This window comes from Hyla sarda, chromosome 5 (genome assembly GCF_029499605.1).
Source record: "Hyla sarda isolate aHylSar1 chromosome 5, aHylSar1.hap1, whole genome shotgun sequence".
Lineage (NCBI taxonomy): Eukaryota > Metazoa > Chordata > Amphibia > Anura > Hylidae > Hyla > Hyla sarda.
In genome coordinates this window covers 142,494,453-142,516,130 of record NC_079193.1, presented here as the reverse complement: position 1 = coordinate 142,516,130, position 21,678 = coordinate 142,494,453, and the positions used below count along the sequence as shown (strand labels likewise).

Genomic DNA, 21,678 nt, shown 5'->3' with positions numbered 1-21,678 from the left:
TCTAAATGTCCTGAGTATTTTGCACCAAGATGAAGTTCAAACGTTGTCCAACAGCCGTGATGTCACGAGAGGCTGAGCCATGACTTCAGGCTGCTCCGTCCCCTGTATCGCCCGTCATTACACACAGAGCAAACTCGCTCTGTGCAGCAATGATAGTGGGGTGCCGCAGTGGCGATCCCCGGGGTCCCCAGCAGTGGGACCCCGGCGATCTGACATCTTATCCCCTACCCTTTGGATAGGGATAAGATGTCTAGGGGCTGAGTACCCCTTTAAGGACCCAGCCCATTTTCACCTTAAAGGATAACTGTAGTGGAACACTTTTATATATTCCCGGGCCTTATTCCTGGGCCTCAAAATTAAACAAAATAAACTTATACATACCTTCCTACGAGCCCCCCGTTGGTCCAGGATAGGCCTCACGGTCCGGCAGTGCTGACCTCATTCCACTTCCTGGGGACAGGGATGCCGCAGAGCCATCGGCGTATCACCGGCTGCAGCGATGTCCCTCCCCGGCCTGTGATAGGCTGAGCCCACTGTCATGTAAGGAGCTCTGGCCGGCTTCTTACATGACAGTGGGCTCAGCCTATCACAGGCCGGGGCGACATAGCTGCGGCTGGTGATACGCCGACAGCTCGGCGGCATCTCCGTCCCCAGGAAGTGGAATGAGGTCAGCACTGCCGGATCATGAGGCCTGTCCTGGACCAACAGGGGCCTCGTAGGAAGGTATGTATAAGTTTATTTTGTTTAATTTTGAGGCCCAGGAATATATTAAAGTGTTCGCTACAGTTGTCCTTTAAGGACCCGGCCATTTTTTTTTTTTGCACATCTGACCACTGTCACTTTAACGGGGTATTCCAGGCAAAAACTTTTTTATATTTATCAACTGGCTCCAGAAAGTTAAACAGATTTGTAAATTACTTCTATTAAAAAATCTTAATCCTTTCAGTACTTATGAGCTTCTGAAGTTAAAGGGTATCTCTCATCAAAAAAACTTTTGATATATTATAGATTAATGTATGCAGAATAACTTTACAATTGCATGTTATTAAAAAATATGCTTCTTTCTATTTAATTTTCCACTTTGAAGAAATGACCACTAGGGGTCTCCTTACCAGTCCTGGCAGCAAGCATTTCAGACTCATGCTGGAGTCCTAAACACTCTGAGCTGCCAGTCTGCTTTGTTCACAAAGGAGAACACTAAGAGCTGCCAGCCTGCTTTGTTCACAGCCTGTTTGGCTGTGAACAAAGCAGGCTGGCAGCTCTGAGTGTTTAGGACTCGAGCATGAGTCATAAATGCTTGCTGACAGGACTGATCGGGAAAAATACAATAGAAAGAAGCATATTTTTCATTAACATGCTATTGGAAAGTTATTCAACATTCATTAATCTAAAATATACCAAAAGTTTATTTGATGAGAGGTACCCTTTAAAGTGGTTCTTTTCTATCGAAGTGCTATCTGATGACACCTGTCTCGGGAAACGCCCAGTTTAGAAGAGGTTTGCTATGGGGATTTGCTTCTAAACTGGGTGTTTCCCGAGACAGGTGTCATCAGAGAGGACTTAGACAGAAAAGAACAACCTTAACTTCAGAAGCTCAAGTGCTGAAAGGATTAAGATTTTTTAATAGAAGTAATTTACAAATCTGTTTAACTTTCTGGAGCCAGTTGATATATAAAACATTTTTTGCCTGGAATACCCCTTTAAGCATTAATAACGCTGGGATGCTTTTACTTTTCATTCTGATTCCGAGACAGTTTTTCGTGACATATTCTACTTCATGTTAGTGGTAAATTTTTGTCGATACTTGTATCATTTCTTGCTGAAAAATTCCCAAATTTTGATGAAAAAATTGAAAATTTTGCATTTTTCTAACTTTGAAGCTCTCTGCTTCAGTAAGTGTGTTAACCCTTTAGGTGTTTCACAAGAATAGCAGCAAAGTGAAGGAGAAAATTCAAAATCTTAATTTTTTTTACACTCGCATGTTTTTGTAGACCCAGTTTAGTAGAGTAATAGGAGAAAAAGTCCCCCAAAATTTGTTACCCAATTTCTCTCTAGTAAGGAAATGCCTCATATGTGTGTGTCAGTGTTCGGCGGGCTCAGAAGGGAAGGAGCAACAGTGGGATTTTGGAGAGTGAATTTTTCTGAAATGGTTTATGGGGGGGCATGTCACATTTAGGAAGCCCCTATGGTGCCAGAACAGCAGAAACCACCCACATGGCATGCCATTGTGGAAACTACACAAGGGGTCCAGTGAGCCTTAGCACCCCACAGGTGTTTGACGACTTTTCGTTAGTCGCATGTGTAAATGGAAAAAAATTTTTTTTTAACTAAAGTGCAGTTTTTTCCCCCCAAATTTACTATTTTTACAAAGGGTAGTGGGAGAAAATGCCCCCCAAAATTTGTAACCCCATCTCTTCTGAGTATGGAAATACCCCATGTTACGACGTAAAATGCTCTGGGGGCGAACTACAATGCTCAGAAGAGGAGTCACATTTGGCTTTTGGAAAGCAAATTTTGCTGAAATGTTTTTTTTGGGGGGGGGGGGGGGGCATGTCGCATTTAGGAAGACCCTGTGGTGCCAGAACAGTAAAAAAAAAAAACACATGGCATACTATTTTGGAAATTACACCCCTTAAGGAACGTAACAAGGGGTACAGTGAGCCTTAACACCCCACAGGTGTATGATGACTTTTTGTTAAAGTTGGATGTGTAAATGTAAAAAATTTTGGGGAATTTTTTTTTCTTCAGTTTTACAAGGGGTTTTAGGAGAAAATGACCCCCAAAATTTGTAACCCTATTTCTTCTGAGTATGGAAATACCCCATGTGTGGACATCAAGTGCTCTGCTGGTGCACTACAATGCTCAGAAGAGGAGGAGCGCCATTGAGCTTTTGGAAAGAGAATTTGTTTGGAATGGAAGTCAGGGGCCGTGTGCGTTTACAAAGCCCCCTGTGGTGCCAGAACAGTGGACCCCCCCCCACATGTGACCCCATTTTGGAAACTACACCCCTCACAGAATTTAATAAGTGGTGCAGTGAGTATTTACACCCCACTGGCATTTGACAGATCTTTGGAACAATGGGCTATGCAAATGAAAAACAAAATTTTTCATTTTCACGGACCACTGTTCCAAAAATCTGTCAGACACCTGTGGGGCATAAATGCTCACTGTACCCCTCATTACATTACGTGAGGGGTGTAGTTTCCAAAATGGAGTCACGTGGGGGGTCCATTGTTCTGGCACTATGGGGGCTTTGTAAACGCACGTGGCCTTCAATTCCGGACAAATTTTATCTTCAAAATCCCAATGGAACTCCTCTTCTAGTTGGGGTTACAAATTTTGGGGGGGCTTTTTTTCCCCATTTTCCCTTGGGAAAATGAAAAATTTAGGGTAACACCAGCATTTTAGTGATTTTTTAATTATTTTTATTTTTATTTTTTCCCATCCAACTTTTATGAAAATTCGTCAAACACCTGTGGAGTGTTCAGGCTCGCTATACCCCTTGTTACGTTCCGTGAGGGGTGTAGTTTCCAAAATGGGGTCACATGTGGGTATTTATATTTTTGCGTTTATGTCAGAACCACTGTAAAATCAGCCACCCCTGTGCAAATCACCAATTTAGGCCTCAAATGTACATAGTGCGCTCTTACTCCTGAGCCTTGTTGTGCGTCCGCAGAGCATTTTACGCCCACATATGGGGTATTTCCATACTCGGGAGAAATTGCGTTACAAATTTTGGGGGTCTTTTTTTTTCCTATTTTCCTTGAAATACGACAGGGCTCCGAAGTGAGAGAGCGCCATGCGCATTTGAGGACTACATTAGGGATTGCATAGGGGTGGACATAGGGGTATTCTACCCCAGTGATTCCCAAACAGGGTGCCTCCAGCTGTTGCTGAACTCCCAGCATGCCTGGACAGTCAGTGGCTGTCCGGAAATGCTGGTGCTTGTTGTTTTGAAACCGCTGGAGGCTCTGTTTTGGAAACTCTGCCGAACAATACGTTTTTCATTTTTATTGGGGGGGGGGGGGGGACCAGTGTAAGGGGGTGTATATTAAGTGTTTTAACCTTTATTTTGTGTTAGTGTAGTGATTTTAGGGTACATTCGCACTGGCGGGTTACGGTGTGTTTCCCGCTAGGCGTTTTACGCTGCAGCGAAAAATTTGCCGCAGCCCAAACTTGAAGTAGAAAACTCACTGTAAACTCACCCGTGTAACTGTATCCTGTACAGTCACATGGGGGGGGCAAACCTCCAGCTGTTTCAAAACTACAACTCCCAGCATGCACTGACAGACCGTGCATGCTGGGAGTTGTACGTTTGCAACAGCTGGAGGCACAGTGGTTGGAAAACCTTCAGTTAGGTTCTGTTACCTAACTCAGTATTTTCCAACCAGTGTGCCTCCAGCTGTTGCAAAACTACAACTCTCAGCATGTACTGATCGCCGAAGGGCATGCTGGGGGATGTAGTTATGCAACAGCTGGAGGTACGCAACTACAACTCCCAGCATGCCGAGACAGCTGTTTGGGCATGCTGGGATTTGCAGTTTTGCAACATCTGGAGGGCTACAGCTTAGAGACCACTGCACAGTGATCTCCAAACTGTGGCCCTCCAGATGTTGCAAAACTACAAATCCCAGCATGCCCACACAGCAAACAGCTGTCTGGGCATGCTGGGAGTTGTAGTTTTGCAACATCCCAACGATCCCCGCCACTGATCGCTGCCTGCTGCTGCCGCTGATTGGTAAGTGGACTTTGGCGCCGGTCCCTGTTGGTTTCCCCATTCTGCCCCGCCTATTGTGGGTGGGCAGAACGGGGAAACCGAAAGTTAAACACCCCCCCGCCCCCGATCTGCTATTGGTCGTCACTCCTTGATGACCAATAGCAGGGATAGGAGGGGTGGCCCCCCTGCCACCTCACTCCTATCCCTTCAGGGGGATCGTGGGTGTCTTGGACAACCGCAATCCCCCTTATATTCCGTGTCACCATAGACCCGTAATGACCCGTAATCTGCGCAAATCGCTGTTGTGAATTCATCGCAGACATGGGGCGGCTGATGACCCCCCCTGGGCATTTGCGCTGGGTGCCTGCTGATATCAGCAGCCACCCCGGTCTGGTCCCCGCCTAGTGTGCGTCGGGGACCGAAATTCCAGGGAGCGAAGGTGTACCTGTACGTACTTATATGTCAAATAAAAAGATATGATAGTTAAATTAACCATTACCTATACCCTTATATAAAAGATGTGTTTTTGTTTCAAGACCCATGCAAGTATATGGAAGTTCCAGTTCCTTACTCCACAAGCCACGCTTTGCATCTCCTGGCGAATGTGTCAATTCGGCTTGCAAGCCACACCCCATCTCAAAAAGAGACACTCACATTTTAAGCCCCACCCCTTTTATTATCTACCCTTTTTGTGCATTGATCTAGCTTGCAAATCATGCCCAGTCCCACAAAGCCACGTCCCCTTCTATTTTCAGCTTACAAATGTATCCCACCTGTGGACGGGATAGGAGGTCGGCATAGGATGTCAGGATATGGGGATGGGATAAAACAACAATATAGGAGGACAGGATATGAAGTCAAAAGCTTCCTCCTTTGTTGATTTTCCTCCCCAACAAGGATTAGGAAGGAAAAACTGGGTAACGCTGGGTATTCAGCTAGTAATAGTTAAATTAGAAAAAGATATATATTTTAAGGGTGTATTCACATATACAGTATCCTGCGCATATTTGGTGTGCTGGACTTAAAGCTGCAGGATTTGAAGCTGTTTAATAATTTAGTTTACATTAAAATCTGCAGCATAAAATCTGAATCTTCTAATATGCGCACAATACTGTATGTGGGAATTCACCCTAGGGGTAGAGTGCATGTAGCGTATTCGTGTAGGAGGAAATACCCTGCTTATTCTCGGATGAGCAGACGCACGTGATTACCTGTTGCAGCCCTGTGTGAGCAGTGCAGTTTGGAGGCCAGGCAGACGTGACACTGACATGAAGGCATGCCTCCAAACCTCACTGCGTACACAGGGCTGCCGCCGGGTAGCCCTGTGTGTCTGCTCGTAATTAAACATGCAGCATATTTCCCCCTGCACCGTGGATGTGCACAGTGTGAAATATGCTATGGATACCCTACCCATAAGGGGCTTTCCAGGATTTTAATCTTGTTAGCTTAGACTTAGGTTGCCACTTAATATATTGTGCATATGATTTACTTTTGTAAACATTTCTAATAATGTATTTATAATATGTATTTACAACTGTAGATGCCAGAATTTCAGAAAAAAACTGTCCATATAAAGGACCCGGCAAGAGTTGAAGAGATAATATGTGGATTAATAAAAGGTGGAGCAGCCAAGCTTCAGGTATGTACTTGGGCTTATGTAAGTGGAGCGCCAATATTTTACAAATGCTAGCTTGGGAGGCTGCGCACACATTGTATTTATGGTTTCACTATTCTGTTCTAGACATACCTTTGCTTAAAAAGCAGGCTAAAGTATGCGTACAATAAACGTGTTTGAAAGTCCCTGCTGGGGGCAGCCAGAGAGGTGGGGTCCACTCTTCTCCTGGGCCACATTTCCTCTCTAAACGGCTATGGTGCACTGTTGATTGACAGACGAGGCAGACGAGCCCTGTGTGTTCATCACTAGAGTGACGTAGCCGAAGCAGTCCTGGAGCAGGGACCCTGCCTGTCCCACTATCTGGTAGACTCCAGCAGGCATTTCCTAACACTTCTACTGTAAATGTACAGAAGCCAGCTTTTTCAGCAAACATTTACCTAGGATAGGCTTGTGATGCCCTTATTCTGTGTGTGCAGCTTCACAAGCTTATTCTAGGTGATGGTTGCGCTTTTGAAAGTGGTTTTCTTCTCAGGATAACTATATTCTCTCTGCCTATCACCACAGCTTGGCTTCAGAAACCTCCTGCATTACTGCTATCATAGACAAGCCTTAGGCGGTGTTCACTTGTTCAGGTTTTTAATTGCAGTCATTCGATACAAAGCCAAAAATGGACTGGAAAAGTTAATTTCTTTTAAACATGTCATCCATTTTTGATCGGTTCCTGGCTGTGTAGTTAGTAATTTCAATAAATAAAATAAAAAATGTACATGTAAACATACCCTTGAAGCAGTCACTTCAGGTGTAATAGTTTTATGTGTTAAGAAAATAAATGCAAAGAAGAGTATTTATAAAGTGTGTGTGTGTGTGTGTGTGTGTGTGTATATATATATATGGAGAGCTGACTTACTTAACAGCAAGGATATAATATAAGCAACAAAAGTGCTAAGCCATGGGTAACATATCATCTCAATGAACCTCAATAACTGTAGATTCTATAGTTCTGCATTAATAAAAACATAAAGGGGTATTCCAGTATTTCAAAATAAAGTTAAATTTTCACCCAAAGATATATAACTTGCTAATATAGTGTTATCACAAATTGTACTCTCTTCAGCATGTTTTTGCCTGAATTACCCCTGACAGGAAGTTGTGTGGTTCTTTCGTTCTCAGTGTGGTGTGCTCTTAGCAGCTCCCTGGCTTCTTCCTCTCTCCCGAGGTGATGCATAATCTACTGCTGTCTCTGGAGGCTTGGTTGGGTCTGGTCTCTGACATTACCACTGACCAGCCCCTACAGCCTACAGTCACCATTCCTGTGTCTTATACACTTATACATAAATACAACAGATTCTTCAGACTGTGCAGGGAATTGTCAGGACTGCTGTGTAGGTGTAGGCAAGGTGCAAAGGTTGTGATGAACAACGCATTCTGAGAATTGTAGCACTAAGGAAATGCTTCTGCAGCATTTTTTACTTTTTTTTTTTTTAGCTGACTTTAGAATACCCCTCTAAAGGGGTACTCCGCCCCTAGACATCTTATCCCCTACCCTAAGGATAGGGGATAAGATGACTGATCGCGAAGGTCCCGCCACTGGGACCCCCGCGATCTCCGTGCATCACCCGGCACTATAAACAGTATGTTTAAAACACTGGATTCCCGCAGTGGGGGTCGTGACATCACACCATGCCCCCTTTGTGACGTCACTCCACGCCCCCTCCATTCAGAACTATGGGAGGGGGCATGACGCCCGTACTGTTTAGAATGCTGGGTGCTGTACAGAGATCCCGGGGGTTCCCAGCGGCAGGAGCCCTGGTTCAGACATCTTATTCTTATCCCCTATCTTAGGGATAGGGGATAAGATGTCTAGGGGCAGAGTACCCTTTAATGTAATTTTTTTCTGACACATCCAAAGACCAATCTGTGGTGATTTTGTATCTGTAAGGTAACTTGATAAATTGTGTTCTTCTGCTTTCAGGTAATAACAGATTTTGATATGACATTAAGCCGATTTTCCCACAATGGAAAACGATGTCCCACTTGTCATAGTAAGTGTATTTCCCTTACACAGTTCTACAAATACCCTGATCTCTGTAGTTTAAGTGTGTTGAATTATTCTTTACGTTTCATCTACAGATGTAATCGATAACTGCAAGTATGTAAGTGATGAATGTCGAAAAAAGGTAAGTACAATGTATGTCCCCTTGTATCTTGAGTGGGATTGTTAAACCTTTATGGGTTTGTGGGGAAAAAATAGCAGGTACAGTATTTATCGGGGTATAACACGCACCCTCATTTTACCAAGGATATTTGGGTAAAAAAAGTTTTTTACCCAAATATCCTTGGTAAAATGAGGGTGAGTGTGTGTGCATGCGTATACCCCGATACACCCCCAGGAAAGGCAGGGGGAGAGGGGCCGTCGCTGCCCGCTTCTCTCCCCCTGCCTTTCCTGGGGTCTAGAGCCCTGCTGCCGCCGCTTCTCTCCCGCTGGCTATCTGCGCCGCTGCCTGTTCTCTCCCCTGACTATCGGTGCCCCATTGCCGGTGCTGATAGCCAGAGGGAGAGAAGCGGCGCCGGCAATGGGGCAGCAACGCTGATAGCCAGGGGGAGAGAAGGGGCAGCGGCACCCATTGCCGGCGCCGCTGCCCCGTTGCCTCCCCCATCCCCGGTTGTATAATTACCTGTTGCCGGGGTTGGGTCCACGCTGCTTCAGGCCTCCGGTGTGCGTCCCATGCGTCGTTGCTATGCACTGCACGGCGCGGCGCAATGACGAGTGACGTCATTGCGTCTCACAGTGCATAGCAACGACGCAGGGGACGCACACCAGAGGCCTGAAGCAGCGCGGCCCCGACCCCGGCAACAGGTAATTATACAACCGGGGATGGGGGAGGCAATGGGGCGCCGGCACCGATAGTCAGGGGGAGAGAACTGGCAGCGGCACCGATAGCCAGGGGGAGAGAAGGGCCGGCAGCAGGGCTCTAGACCCCAGGACTGGCAGGGGCAGAGAAGCCGGCAGCAGTGGCGGTCTCTGCACATGCAAAGCCGCTGCAGTTCATTGATTTAAAGCGCCCGCTTTAAATCATTGAACTGCAGCTGCTTATCGGCGTATAACATGCAGGTAGACTTTAGGCTAAAAATTTTAGCCTAAAAAGTGCGTGTTTATATGCCGATAAATCCGGTAATTCATATGGGGCTGTTATATATTAGTTGCATTTCCTTGACCTGTAAATGAGCCCAAGACTGAATGCCATCACAGCACAGCAACTGCATCAGAAGTGACACAGCAGCCTCTTTGGACTCTCAGATTTACCTTTTTTTTTTTTTTTTTTCTGTATCTTTTTAATTGACAAAATCCAATAAATATACACCGTTCAAAAAAAAATAAGGGAACACTTAAACAATACAATATAACTCCAAGTCAATCACACTGTCCACTCAGGAAGCAACTCTGATTGACAATCAATTTCACATGCTGTTGTGCAAATGGAACAGACAACAGGTGGAAATTATAGACCATTAGCAAGACACCACCAATAAAGGTGTGGTTCTGCAGGTGGTGACCACAGACCACTTCTCAGTTCCTATGCTTCATGGCTGATGTTTTGGTCACTTTTGAATGCTGGCGGTGCTTTCACTCTAGTGGTAGCATGAGATGGTCTTCAACCCACACAAGTGGCTCAGGTAGTGCAGCTCATCCAGGATGGCACATCAATGCGAGCTGTGGCAAGAAGGTTTGCTGTGTCTGTCAGCGTAGTGTCCAGAGCATGGAGGTGCTCCCAGGAGACAGGCCAGTACATCAGGAGACATGGAGGAGCACTGCCAGAGCCCTGCAAAATGACCTCCAGCAGGCCACAAATGTGCATGTGTCCACTCAAACGGTCAGAAACAGACTCCATGAGGGTGGTATGAGGGCCTGACATCCACGGGTGGGCTTGTGCTTACAGCCCCACACTTGGCAGGACATTTGGCATTTACCAGAGAACACAAAGATTGGCAAATTTGCCACTGCCACCCTGTGCTCTTCACAGATGAAAACAGTGATCACACTGAGCACATGTGACAGACTTGACAGAGTCTGGAGATGCCGTGGAGAACGTTCTGCTGCCTGCAACATCCTCCAGCATGACCGGTTTGGCGGTGAGTCAGTAATGGTGTGGGGTGGCATTTCTTTGGGGGGGAGGGGGGGGGGGGCACACAGCCCTCCATGTGCTTGCCAGAGGTAGCCTGACTGACATTAGGTACCCAGATGAGATCCTCAGAACCCTTGTGAGACCATATGCTGGTGCGGTTGGCCCTTGGTTCCTCCAAATGCAAGACAATGCTAGACCTCATGTGGCTGGAGTGTGTCATCAGTTCCTGCAAGAGGAAGGCATTGATGCTGTGGACTGGCCCACCCATTCTTCAGACCTGAATCCGATTTGAGCACATCTGGGACATCATGTCTCTGTTTATCCGCCAACACCACGGTGCACCACAAACTGTCCAGGAGTTGGCGGATGCTTTAGTCCAGGTCTGGGAGGACATCCCTCAGGAGACCATCCGCCACGTCATCAGGAGCATGCCCAGGTATTGTAGGGAGGTCATACGGGCACGTGGAGGACACACACTGAGCTTCATTTTGACTTGTTTTAACCCCTTAACGACGCAGGACGTATATTTACGTCCTGCGCCGGCTCCCGCGATATGAAGCGGGATCGCGCCGCGATCCCGCATCATATCGCGTGGGTCCCGGCGCGAATCAACGGCCGGGACCCGCGGCTAATACCACACATGTGCGGTATGAACCCTTTAGAAGCGGCGGTCAAAGCTGACCGCCGCTTCTAAAGTGAAACTGAAAGTATCCCGGCTGCTCAGTCGGGCTGTTCGGGACCGCCACGGTGAAATCGCGGCGTCCCGAACAGCTTACAGGACACCGGGAGGACCCTTACCTGCCTCCTCGGTGTCCGATCGACGAATGACTGCTCCGTGCCTGAGATCCAGGCAGGAGCAGTCAAGCGCCGATAATGCTGATCACAGGCGTGTTAATGCACGCCAGTGATCAGCATAGGAGATCAGTGTGTGCAGTGTTATAGGTCCCTATGGGACCTATAACACTGCAAAAAAAAAAGTAAAAAAAAAGTGTTAATAAAGGTCATTTAACCCCTTCCCTAATAAAAGTTTGAATCACCCCCCTTTTCCCATAAATAAAATAAAACAGTGTAAAAAAATAAAATAAATAAACATATGTGGTATCGCCGCGTGCGTAAATGTCCGAACTATAAAAATATATCATTAATTAAGCCGTACGGTCAATGGTGTACGCGCAAAAAAATTCCAAAGTCCAAAAAAGCGTATTTTGGTAACTTTTTATAACATTAAAAAATGAATAAAAAGTGATCAAAAAGTCATATCAAAACAAAAATCATACCAATAAAAACTTCAGATCACGGCGCAAAAAATGAGTCCTCATACCGCCCCGTACGTGGAAAAATAAAAAAGTTATAGGGGTCAGAAGATGACATTTTTAAACGTAAAAATTTTCCTGCATGTAGCTATGATTTTTTTCCAGAAGTGCGACAAAATCAAACCTATATAAGTAGGGTATCATTTTAACCGTATGGACCTACAGAATAATGATAAGGTGTAATTTTTACCGAAATATGCACTGCGTAGAAACGGAAGCCCCCAAAAGTTACAAAATGTCGTTTTTTTTTTTCGATTTTGTCGCACAATGATTTTTTTTTCCGTTTCGCCGTGCATTTTTGGGTAAAATGACTAATGTTACTGCAAAGTAGAATTGGCGACGCAAAAAATAAGCCATAATATGGATTTTTAGGTGGAAAATTGAAAGGGTTATGATTTTTAAAAGGTAAGGAGGAAAAAACGAAAGTGCAAAAACGGAAAAACCCTGAGTCCTTAAGGGGTTAAGGACATTACATCAAAGTTGGATCAGCCTGTAATGTGGTTTTCCACTTTGATTTTGAGTGTGACTCCAAATCCAGACCTCCATGGGTTGATAAATTTGATTTCCATTGATAATTTTTGTGTGATTTTGTTGTCAGCACATTCAACTATGTGAAGACGAAAGTATTTCATATGATTAGTTCATTCATTCAGATGAAGGATGTGTTCTCTTAGTGTTCCCTTTATTTTTTTGAGCAGTGTATTTTTATAGACAAGGAATCATTCCACTATATTATTGAGTAAAATTAAGAAGAAAAAACAAGAGGAGGAGAAATAAGTCAAAAATAATAATAATTCATAATTCCTTCTTTTAGGGGAGAGATGTCTCAACATCCCAAATTTACCATAAAATCACAAAAACACCATCTTCCTTAGATTGAATCTGTCCTGAGTCAATTCTTCTCCACTAACCCCTTTGTAAATTAAATACTGGCTCCTATATTCTATTGCTAAATGTCATGGCTAGGTATGGTCTCAAAGACATCATGATATATATTTATAATATATCTTATGTATTAGCTATAAAAAAAAAATCCTCTTGGTTCTACCTCAAACTTAACATAATCTGTTATGAGCCATATCGGTCATTACTGGGCAATATAGAAAAAGGATAGGTTGGCCAGCACATACTGATGAGCAACTATTGCATGGACCTAGGCTAAATATGCAGAAGCAGGATAATACAGCAGCACACTGCTAGGACAAAGATATAGATTAAATATTAAATGCTATAATGTAAAATTGAGCTGCTTCGCTTACCCTTTGGCCAAATAGTGTGCACCATCCCACCACGATAAGGTGACCTCATTGGTATGGACCCTACACTATGAATTTGCCTCTGAGCAGTCAGTTACCAGGCTTGTAAGGTCTTAGACATCCAATACCTTATAACATGGGTGGGGTGCAGGAACCAATATGAAGGTAGCCACTCCCCCCCATATGTGCAATACAAAAAAGGATAAGTTGACCAGTGGATACTGATACACAACTATTGCATGGACCCAGCATACAGGTGCACGCTGCTAGGCTAAATATACACAAGCAGGAGAATACAGCAGCACACCGCTAGCACAAAGATATAGATGAAATATGAAATGCTATATTGCTATAATGAAAAATTGAGGTGCTTCGCTTACCATTTGGCCAAATAGTTTGTACCATCCCACCATGATAAGGTGATCTCATTGGAATGGGCCCTACACTATGAATGTGCCTCTGAGCAGTCAGATACCAGGCTTGTAAGGTCTGAGACATCCAGCACCTTATAAAATGGGTGGGGTGCTGGAATGGTCATTACTGGGCAGCATACCAGGTTCCATAGGGGTTTATGGCAACACTCTCTTAATGGCCTTGTCACTGAAATGTGTAATGACAAGGTCACTGAGAGGGACATGTGTAGTGGTAAAAGCTGTTCTATCTTTTAACACCAGTGCCTAGATGTGTGTTCTCTTATGTTGCACCTTAGGAGAGCTGTACAGTGTGGCACAATTCCATTATCATTTTTACAAAGAAGTAGAAATATGATACTAATTTTTTTCTTTAGCTTTATTTATTTTTTCCTTTCTGTCCTCTGTTACAACTTCAATATTCTAGATTTGGGTGGGGATGTGTTTTTAAAAAATAACACTTTCTGGCAATTTCCTGCCTGAATGATCTGTTCCAGTGGAAAATAACTCTTTACAATAAACTGATCATGAGGTAGTAATATTGATGCAAAAATGATTCTCTTCTGGAAAGAGGTGCTAAGTTAGCCTGTTGATTCTATATTTTGGCCTATAAATGAGGGCTCTATTTCATATTATTATGTTCTACAGAAAATGTTTTATTCTCCTCTTCTTTTTGTCTAGTTATATGAACTGAAGGAAAAATACTATGCAATTGAGATAGATCCAGATCTCACAATCAAAGAGAAATACCCCTTTATGGTTGAATGGTAAGTCCAATATAATGGCCTAAGGGGGGAATTAATGAAGGTCTGCACGTGGCGAAGATTGGCAAAAAGCATTCTGGTCCGAAATATATCATTGTAGAAAAAACTGTACTGTATTAAAGAACAATAGATAAAAAATCAATTGTAGAGTTTTTTACAAGGTGAAAGAACACTTTTAGGGCTATGAAGGACAAACCTAGAAAGTGATGCAATACACAGTAACAGGCCTAGCAGGGTACAAAGGGGGAACCAATAGGTGCACAAAACAGCAAAAAGGGACATTGTCCAAAACCATCTATATTAACAGTAAAGCATCACTAATCCTCAAAATAAAGACAATGCAGGTTATTCATGAAAATTGGAGTAAGTCCATGTCTTTTTACTTCACAAATTCATATGGTGGAACCAAAGGACGAAGCGGGGCTCTGTACACTGAGGACGAAGCGGGGCTCTGTACACTGAGGACGAAGCGGGGCTCTGCACTGAGACTCGGCTCACACAGCAGGATTATTGAGAAGCCAGAAGTCTGCACAGAGCCCTGCTTGTCCTACCCTCACTTCCTGTATTTGGTCTCCTCATAGAGACACACAGGCAATAGCTGCAGGGACAGCATTTTTTCACCTAAAAATATTCACTTTTTTTAACCAATGTATATTACAAATATGCATAAAATATCTACATTATATGAAAAAGTTTTTGCAAATGACAGGTACACTTTAATTCTAAAACTAAAATATGCACAGCTGGTTGTGAAAAGAAAAAGAACCATCTTTAAGACTTTATCCTTTAAGCAAGTCCAGGGGTGCAGAAATTTGGGGATAGCCTTGGTCACTTCTTGTCAGTATTTGTGAGCTACTGCTGAAATACATGAAACACATAATGGGTTCTGGGCATCACTGTTGTAAATACAGGGGCATAGTAGGAGTGGATAGAAAATTTTTTGACCAACTCCCTTAATAATGGAATGCCAATTTCTAAAAACAAACAAACAAAAAAAAAAACTAAGAACATTTGTGGGGTCCATGTTCTGGAAATTCAGACTGCTGTGTAATAATTTTAGTAAGTGAATTAGGTCTTTATATTGCAGCTAAATATAAAAGAGACTATATAAACTTTAAAAAAAATTAAGTCTTAAAAATAATACCTTGCAAACTATAAAAAAAAATCCTTAAAGGGGTATTCCAGGCAAAAACTTTTTTATATATATCAACTGGCTCCAGAAAGTTAAACAGATTTGTAAATTACTTCTATAAAAAAATCTTAATCCTTTCAGTACTTATGAGCTTCTGAAGTTAAGGTTGTTCTTTTCTGTCTAAGTGCTCTCTGATGACCCCTGTCTCGGGAAACGCCCAGTTTAGAAGAGGTTTGCTATGGGGATTTGCTTCTAAACTGGGCATTTCCCGAGACAGGTGTCATCAGAGAGCACTTAGACAGAAAAGAACAACCTTAACTTCAGAAGCTCATAAGTACTGAAAGGATTAAGATTTTTTAATAGAAGTAATTTACAAATCTGTTTAACTTTCTAGAGCCGGTTGATATATCTAAAAAAGTTTTTTTCCTGGAATACCCCTTTAATATCATAAAAAAATAATACTGCACTTGGAACAAGCAAGTTGTTACAGAGGCATGCATGAGATGGGTACATCCATCATTTTTCCATGTTTACTGCAGACTTGCCATGTTTTTCAGGGATATTTTTGGTTGGCAGTGGCAGGGACGGGGCATAAGATGTCCTGCTGTGCGATTGCACACCTTATAAAACTGCACACGATATCTGGCTTGTTTTAACCCCTTAAGGACCAGGCCATTTTACACCTTAGGACCAGAGCGTTTTTTGCACATCTGACCACTGTCACTTTAAACATTAATAACTCTGGAATGCTTTTAGTTATCATTCTGATTCCGAGATTGTTTTTTCGTGACATATTCTACTTTAACTTAGTGGTAAAATTTTGTGGTAACTTGCATCCTTTCTTGGTGAAAAATCCCAAAATTTGATGAAAAATTTGAAAATTTTGCATTTTTCTAACTTTGAAGCTCTCTGCTTGTAAGGAAAATGGATATTCAAAATATTTTTTTATTTTATTCACATTTTCAATATGTCTACTTTATGTTTGCATCATAAAATTGACATGTTTTTACTTTTGGAAGACACCAGAGGGCTTCAAAGTTCAGCAGCACTTTTCCAATTTTTCACAAAATTTTGAACCTCGCTTTTTTTCAGAGACCAGTTCAGGTTTGAAGTGGATTTGAAGGATTTTCCCATTAGAAATACCCCACAAATGACCCCATTATAAAAACTACACCCCCCAAAGTATTCAAAATGACAATCAGTAAGTGTTTTAACCCTTTAGGTGTTTCACAGGAATAGCAGCAAAGTGAAGGAGAAAATTCACAATCTTTATTTTTTACACTCGCGCATGTTCTTGTAAACCCAATTTTTGAATTTTTACAAGGGGTAAAAGGAGAAAATGTATACTTATATTTGTAGCCCAATTTCTCTCGAGTAAGCACATACCTCATATGTCTATGTAAAGTGTTCGGCGGGCGCAGTAGAGGGCTCAGAAGCGAAGGAGCGACAAGGGGATTTTGGAGAGTACGTTTTTCAGAAATGGTTTTTGGGGGGCATGTTGCATTTAGGAAGCCCCTATGGTGCCAGAACAGCAAAAATAACCCACATGGCATACCATTTTGGAAACTAGACCCCTTGGGGAACGTAACAAGGAATAAAGTGAGCCTTAATATCCCACAGGTGTTTCACGACTTTTGCATATGTAAAAAAATTTTTAAAAAAATTCACTAAAATGTGTGTTTCCCCCCAAATTTCGCATTTTTGCGAGGGTTAATAGCAGAAAATACCCCCCAAAATTTGTAACCCCATCTCTTCTGAGTATGGAGGTACCCCATAAGTTGGCATGAAGTGCATTATGGGCGAACTACAATGCTCCGAAGAGAAGGAGTGATATTTGACTTTTTGAGAGCAAATTTTGCTCGGGGGGCATGTCGCATTTAGGAAGCCCCTATGGTGCCAGAACAGCAAAAAAAAAAAAAAAAGGCATACCATTTTGGAAACTAGACCCCTTGAGAAACGTAACAAGGAATAAAGTGAGCCTTAATACCCCACACGGGTTTCACGACTTTTGCATATGTAAAAAAAAATATTTTTTTTTTCACTAAAATGTGTTTCCCCCCAAATTTCACATTTTTGCAAGGGTTAATAGCAGAAAATACCCCCCAAAATTTGTAACCCCATCTCTTCTGAGTATGGAGGTACCCCATAAGTGGACCTGAAGTGCACTACGGGCAAACTACAATGCTCAGAAGAGCAGGAGCACCATTGAGCTTTTGGAAAGAGAATTCGTTTGGAATGGTAGTCAGGGGCCATGTGCATTTACAAAGTCCCCTGTGGTGCCAGAACAGTGGACCCCCCCACATGTGACCCCATTTTGGAAACTACACCCCTCACAGAATGTAATAAGTGGTGCAGTGAGCATTTACACCCCACTGGCGTTTGACAGATCTTTGGGACAGTGGGCTGTGCAAATGGAAAATTACATTTTTCATTTTCACGGATCACTGTTCCAAAAATCTGTCAGACACCTGTGGGGCGTAAATGCTCACTGCGCCCCTTATTACATTACATGAGGGGTGTAGTTTCCAAAATGGGGTCACATATGGGGGGGGGGGTCCATTGTTATGGCACTATGGGGGCTTTGTAAACACAAGTGGCCTTCAATTCCGGACAAATTTTCACTTCAAAATCCCAATGGCGCTCCTTCTCTTCTGAGCATTGTAGTGCACCCATAGAGCACTTTACATCCACATATGGGGTATGCTCTTACTCAGAAGAAATTGGGTTACAAATTTTGGGGGGCTTTTTTTTTTTTTTTTTCCCTTGTGAAAATGAAAAATTTAGGGTGACACCAGCATTTTAGTGAAAAAAAATTTTTTTTTTTCATTTTCCCATCCAACTTTAATGAAAATTTGTCAAACACCTGTGGGGTGTTCAGGCTCACTATACCCCTTGTTACGTTCCATGAGGGGTGTCGTTTCCAAAATGGGGTCACATGTCTGTATTTATTGTTTTGTGTTTGTCAGAACCGCTGTAAAATCAGCCACCCCTGTGCAAATCACCAATTTAGGCCTCAAATGTACATGGTGCGCTCTCACTCCTGAGCCTTGTTGTGCGTCCGCAGAGCATTTTACGCCCACATATGGGGTATCTCTGTACTCAGGAGAAATTGCGTTACAAATTTTTTTTCCTTTTACCTCCCGTGAAAATAAAAAGTAAAGGACAACACCAGCATGTTAGTGTCAAAAAATTTTTTTTTTTTACACTAACAGGCTGGTGTAGACCCCAACTTTTCTTTTTCATAATGGGTAAAAGGAAAAAAAGCCCCCAAAATTAGTAACGCAATTTCTCCCGAGTACGGAGATACCCCATATGTGGCACTAAACTGTTTCCTTGAAATACGACAGGGCTCCGAAGTGAGAGAGCGCCATGCGCGTTTGAGGACTAAATTAGGGATTGCACAGGGGTGGACATAGGGGTATTCTACGCCAGTGATTCCCAAACAGGGTGCCTCCAGCTGTTGCTAAACTCCCAGCATGCCTGGACAGTCAGTGGCTGTCCGGAAATGCTGGGAGTTGTTGTTTTGCAACAGCTGGAGGCTCTGTTTTGGAAACACTGCCGTACAATAAGTTTTTTATTTTTTATTAGGGGGACAGTGTAAGGGGGTGTATATGTTGTGTTTTACTCTTTATTATGTGTAGTGTAGTGTTTTTAGGGTACAGTCACACTGGCGGGTTTACAGTGAATTTACCGCTAGGAGTTTGCGCTGCGGTGAAAAATTTGCCACAGGCCAAACTTGAAGCAGAAAACTTACTGTAAACCCGCCAGTGTGCATATACCCTGTACGTTCACATGGAGGGGCAAACCTCCAGCTGTTTCAAAACTACAACTCCCAGCATGTACTGACAGACCGTGCATGCTGAGAGTTGTACTTTTGCAACAGCTGGAGGCACACTGGTTGGAAAACCTTCAGTTAGGTTCTGTTACCTAACTCAGTATTTTCCAACCAGTGTGCCTCCAGCTGTTGCAAAACTTCAACTCCCAGCATGTACTGATCGCCGAAAGGCATGCTGGGAGATGTAGTTATGCAACAGCTGGAGGGATCGCAACTACAACTCCCAGCATGGAGAGACAGCTGTTTGCTGTTTAGGCTTGCTGGGATTTGCAGTTTTGCAACATCTGTAGAGCTATAGTTTAGAGACTACTGCATAGTGGTCTCCAAACTGTGGACCTCCAGATGTTGCAAAACTGCAACTCCCAGCATGCCCAGACAGCAAACTGCTGTCTGGGCATGCTGGGAGTTGTAGTTTTGCAAGATCTGGAGGTGCACAGTATAGAGATCACTTTGCAGTGGTCTCAAACTGTAGACCTCCAGCTGTTGCAAAACTGCAACTCCCAGCAAGCCTAAACAGCTCTCTGGGCATGCTGGGAGTTGTAGTTTTGCAACATCTGGAGGGTTACAGTTTAGAGACCACTATAGTGGTCTCAGACTGTAGCCCTCCAGATGTTGCTAAGTAACTCACCGGCTTCCGTTGGATCCAGGGAGCTGCGTCGCGGTCCTCTTCTTCCGCCGATCGTCGCCCGCTGCCGCCGCTGATCGTCGCGGCTGCCGTCGCCGATGGGTAAGTGGATCTTCGGCGACGGTCCCTGTCGGTTTCCCCGTCCTGCCCCGCCTATTGTGGGTGGGCAGGACGGAGAAACCAAAAGTAAACCCCTCCGCCCCCGATCTGCTATTGGTGGTCGCGTCTAGACCACCAATGGCAGAGATAGGAGGGGTTGCAACCCTGCCACCTCACTTCTATCGCTACAGGGGGATCGTGGGTGTTTAGGACACCCGCGATCCCCCTTCTATTCCGGGTCACCATAGACCCGTATGACCCGGAATCGGCGCAAATCGCAAGTGTGAATTCACTTGCGATTTGCGCCGATCGCCGACATGGGGGGGTCTAATGACCCCCCTGGGCATTTGCGCGGGGTGCCTGCTGATAGATATCAGCAGTCACCCCGGCGCGATCCCCGCCCGGCGCGCGGCGGGGACCGAAATTCCCACGGGCGTACAGGTACGCCCTTGGTCCTTAAGTACCAGGGAGCAAAGGCGTACCTGTACGCCCTTGGTCCTTAAGGGGTTAAGGGAATGAATTGACAAAAGGAGAGGCAGTCTTTAAAATGTATTAGGTATGCCTGATGAAGATCCCCGGGGTCGAAACGCGTTGCTTCAATAAAATCTTTACACCACATTTGGGGACAAGCACCTTTATTAGCTAACTAATAGCATAGCTAACTCTGCATACATGCACCATTTTCTTTTGCAGCATGAGAGGAGGGAGGTGGTCTCCAAGATCAGAGCCTTATGGGGGTAGGGAGAGCAGCAATCTTTGTTTCGTAAAAGGAGATGATAGAAAAAAAAAAAAAAAAAAACTTTGGCAGCCGCCATTCACATTAACGTCATGTTTTCTGGGACTGCTCACTGTAGGGGCATTCCTTCCTCCCTGCATTGCAAACGTATAAAAAATTACCAGGCCAGTATTACCAGGCTTCTTGAAATGTGTTTTTTTATTTTTATTTTTTATTGTAATTTTATTATTAAAATTATTGATATTTTTTTTTCTGTTTTAAAGGTACACCAAGTCACATGCACTGTTAATCGAACAGCGGTTTCAGAGAGACAAGCTGGAAGAAGTGATAAGGGACTCGGACATAATGCTCAAGTAAGTTTCTATTTTATAATGTGCAAGCCAATAAAACTTATGGTTAAAATATGCTTGATGTACAGTAAATGAATTATATAACCTCAGATCGTAATAATCATCTGCTGTGTCTGGGAAGTGTCGGTTATGGTACTGTTACATTGTCAATGTTGGACACCATATTTCCCATATAAAATAAAACCTCTCCTAGTATAGTTGTTGGATGACCATCAGCTATTCCTCCTGACTTCTCCAGAATATACATATGTTCTGTATGGGGAGAGGTGGATAAGCTCTACCACACAATGTAGTTCCTGTGAGAACAAAATATTGGATATGTTTATATTCAACATTCATATATTGGGGAAGAGTCGGCACATCCCTAGACACATAAGATAGTCAGACCTGCCAAAATAAATAAAAAAAATTCTTTTAAACATTACTCACCCGTTTACTCCCCTGCCATTCTTGTGCTGATGCAGTCTTTGAGGTGGTCACCTGCATTTACAGCATGTCAGGACACAATCAAGAACCTCAGTGTTCAGTGATGCTACTCACCTATGAGGCTGTGACCAGAAAAGGAACAGGCAAGGGCCATTAGAGCAGAAGGAGATTTTTGGGGTAACAGTTCATGCAGATTGTATTATTTCTTAAGCAGTTGACCCCCTTTATGACCAAGTTCTGGTGAAACAGCTTAAGCGTAATTTGTCTCGTAGATGT

At 43.6% G+C, this 21,678-nt stretch overlaps 1 protein-coding gene across 2 annotated transcripts in view; it reads left to right on the top strand.

The window, feature by feature from the left end:
• The window catches only part of NT5C3A (5'-nucleotidase, cytosolic IIIA), a 66,103-nt gene that overhangs the window by 40,312 nt on the left and 4,113 nt on the right, over positions 1–21,678 (top strand). For both annotated transcript variants that reach the window (XM_056520434.1, XM_056520435.1), the window contains exons 2-6: positions 6,258–6,356; positions 8,305–8,374; positions 8,463–8,509; positions 14,117–14,202; positions 20,890–20,979. In XM_056520434.1, coding sequence (XP_056376409.1) covers positions 6,258–6,356; positions 8,305–8,374; positions 8,463–8,509; positions 14,117–14,202; positions 20,890–20,979 — 392 coding nt within the window. The remainder of the gene's footprint in view (positions 1–6,257; positions 6,357–8,304; positions 8,375–8,462; positions 8,510–14,116; positions 14,203–20,889; positions 20,980–21,678) is intronic.